The following is a 1,741-nucleotide window of genomic DNA, read 5'->3' on the forward strand; positions in this document are numbered from 1 at the left end:
AGCGTTACTGCGTTTGATGCTGAAACGGTAGATATTGTACAGAAGAACTTTTACGTTGATGACTGCTTGAAATCTGTGAGCAATGAAGAAACTGCTATGAAATAGGTGAGTGAATTGCGGCAACTTATTTCCCTTGAAGGATTACGTCTTACAAAAGGGGTCTCGAATAACGTATCTGTTATAGAAAGTATTCTTGTCGTAGAAAGAACTCAGGAGATAAAAGAACTTGAAATAAATTGTGGATTTTTGTGAATCTAAGATGAATAAAGGCTGGGATGATGACATGGAGGCGAGGAATAAACATTCTTGGCTAAAATGGTTACAGGAACTGCCAAAACTTCAGGAACTGAAGGTAGATCGATGTATTTTGCCAGTGAACTTTGGTTGCAATGTGAAGCTGGAGTTACATCATTTTTATGATGCGTCACAGGTGGCTTACGGAGCTGTATCGTTCATCAGAGCTTTGAATGAGGATGGCGAAATTCATTGCACATTTGTTACTGGAAAGTCTAAATTGGCGCCGATAAAACAAATGTATATTCCTGGACTAGAACTATCAGCCGCAGTGATAGCAGTGAAACCTAGTAGCATTCTGAACGAGGAGTTGAATCTTGACATCTCCAGAAATGTATTGTGGACAGAAAGCATGATAGTATTACAATATATCAAGAACAAGGACAAGAGATTCCATACTTTTGTCACGAACCGTATCGCTATTATACATGATGGATCTACTGATTACTGGAGATATATCAATACAAAATTGAATACTGCGGATGATGCTTCTAGGGGATTACACGTATTGGAGATGGTTTCTCGACAACGTTGGTTACAGGGACTGGAATCTTTACGTGATAGTGAGGACGATTGGCCGAAATCGCCTACAGATTATCCAGATTCTTTGACTGATGACAAGAAAGTTAAAGCAACTGTACAATTATACACTGCTGAATCCGAATCTGAAAATGAATTGGTCAACAATCTATTGGCTTACCACTCATCTTGGTATCGGTTAAAAGGGGCAATCGCCTGGCTACTTAAGTACAAGGACTGGGTTAGGAAGCGTACTGTATCGATAACACTTGATTCGGATGACATGATCAGATCAGAGAAAGCAATTATTGCGTACGTTCAAAGGACTGATTTTGGAAATGAAATGGAGGCTCTGAAAGTGCATCAAGGAAAAGTTAGCAAGAAAAGCGTGCTTTACAATTTGGAACCAGTTATTGATGACGACAGTTTTCTCCATGTTGGAGGAAGATTGCTTAATGCACCAATTTCTGAGGAAGCGAAACATCCACTTATACTTCCTAAGTATCATCATATTTCTGAACTGATCGTTCGCAACATTTATGAAATTGAAACTAGGCATTCTGGAAGGGAATATGTCCTTTCAGTTATCAGACAGAAATACTAGATTGCGAATTGTCATACATTGATCAACGAAATACTAAAAAAGTACAAAGAGAATATTACCAGTTGAGCAAGGTATACAACAACGGAACCAACAGGCAAACTCACGAACATCAAATACGTATAGCTTCATGTCACTGACAAAAATATAATATTTCTCAATGAGAGCACTATAGCGATCATAAAACTTCCCCATATTTTCATCAACTTGCATCTTTTGAACCCATGTGTTACGAGTTTGTCAGTCAGTTGATGACTTCTTGCACGGTAATGGGAACATGCTCTTCGGTATAAAATCAACTGTGATATGTAAATATCATCAAATGGA

At 38.3% G+C, this 1,741-nt stretch overlaps 1 protein-coding gene across 1 annotated transcript; it reads left to right on the forward strand.

The window, feature by feature from the left end:
* Positions 1-259: 259 nt before the first annotated feature.
* LOC132563966 (uncharacterized) lies at positions 260-1,417 on the forward strand. The gene has a single exon (XM_060228721.1). The coding sequence runs from the start codon at positions 260-262 to the stop codon at positions 1,415-1,417; it is 1,158 nt and encodes a 385-aa protein (XP_060084704.1).
* Positions 1,418-1,741: the final 324 nt, after the last annotated feature.

This window comes from Ylistrum balloti, unplaced genomic scaffold, assembly GCF_031769215.1.
Source record: "Ylistrum balloti isolate Yb309-2 unplaced genomic scaffold, AGI_CSIRO_Ybal_v1 Utg371942, whole genome shotgun sequence".
Classification (NCBI taxonomy): domain Eukaryota; kingdom Metazoa; phylum Mollusca; class Bivalvia; order Pectinida; family Pectinidae; genus Ylistrum; species Ylistrum balloti.

Bases quoted from the DNA above. Each gene is read 5' to 3' on its own strand.
- LOC132563966 (XM_060228721.1), top strand. From the start codon at position 260: ATGAATAAAGGCTGGGATGATGACATGGAGGCGAGGAATAAACATTCT.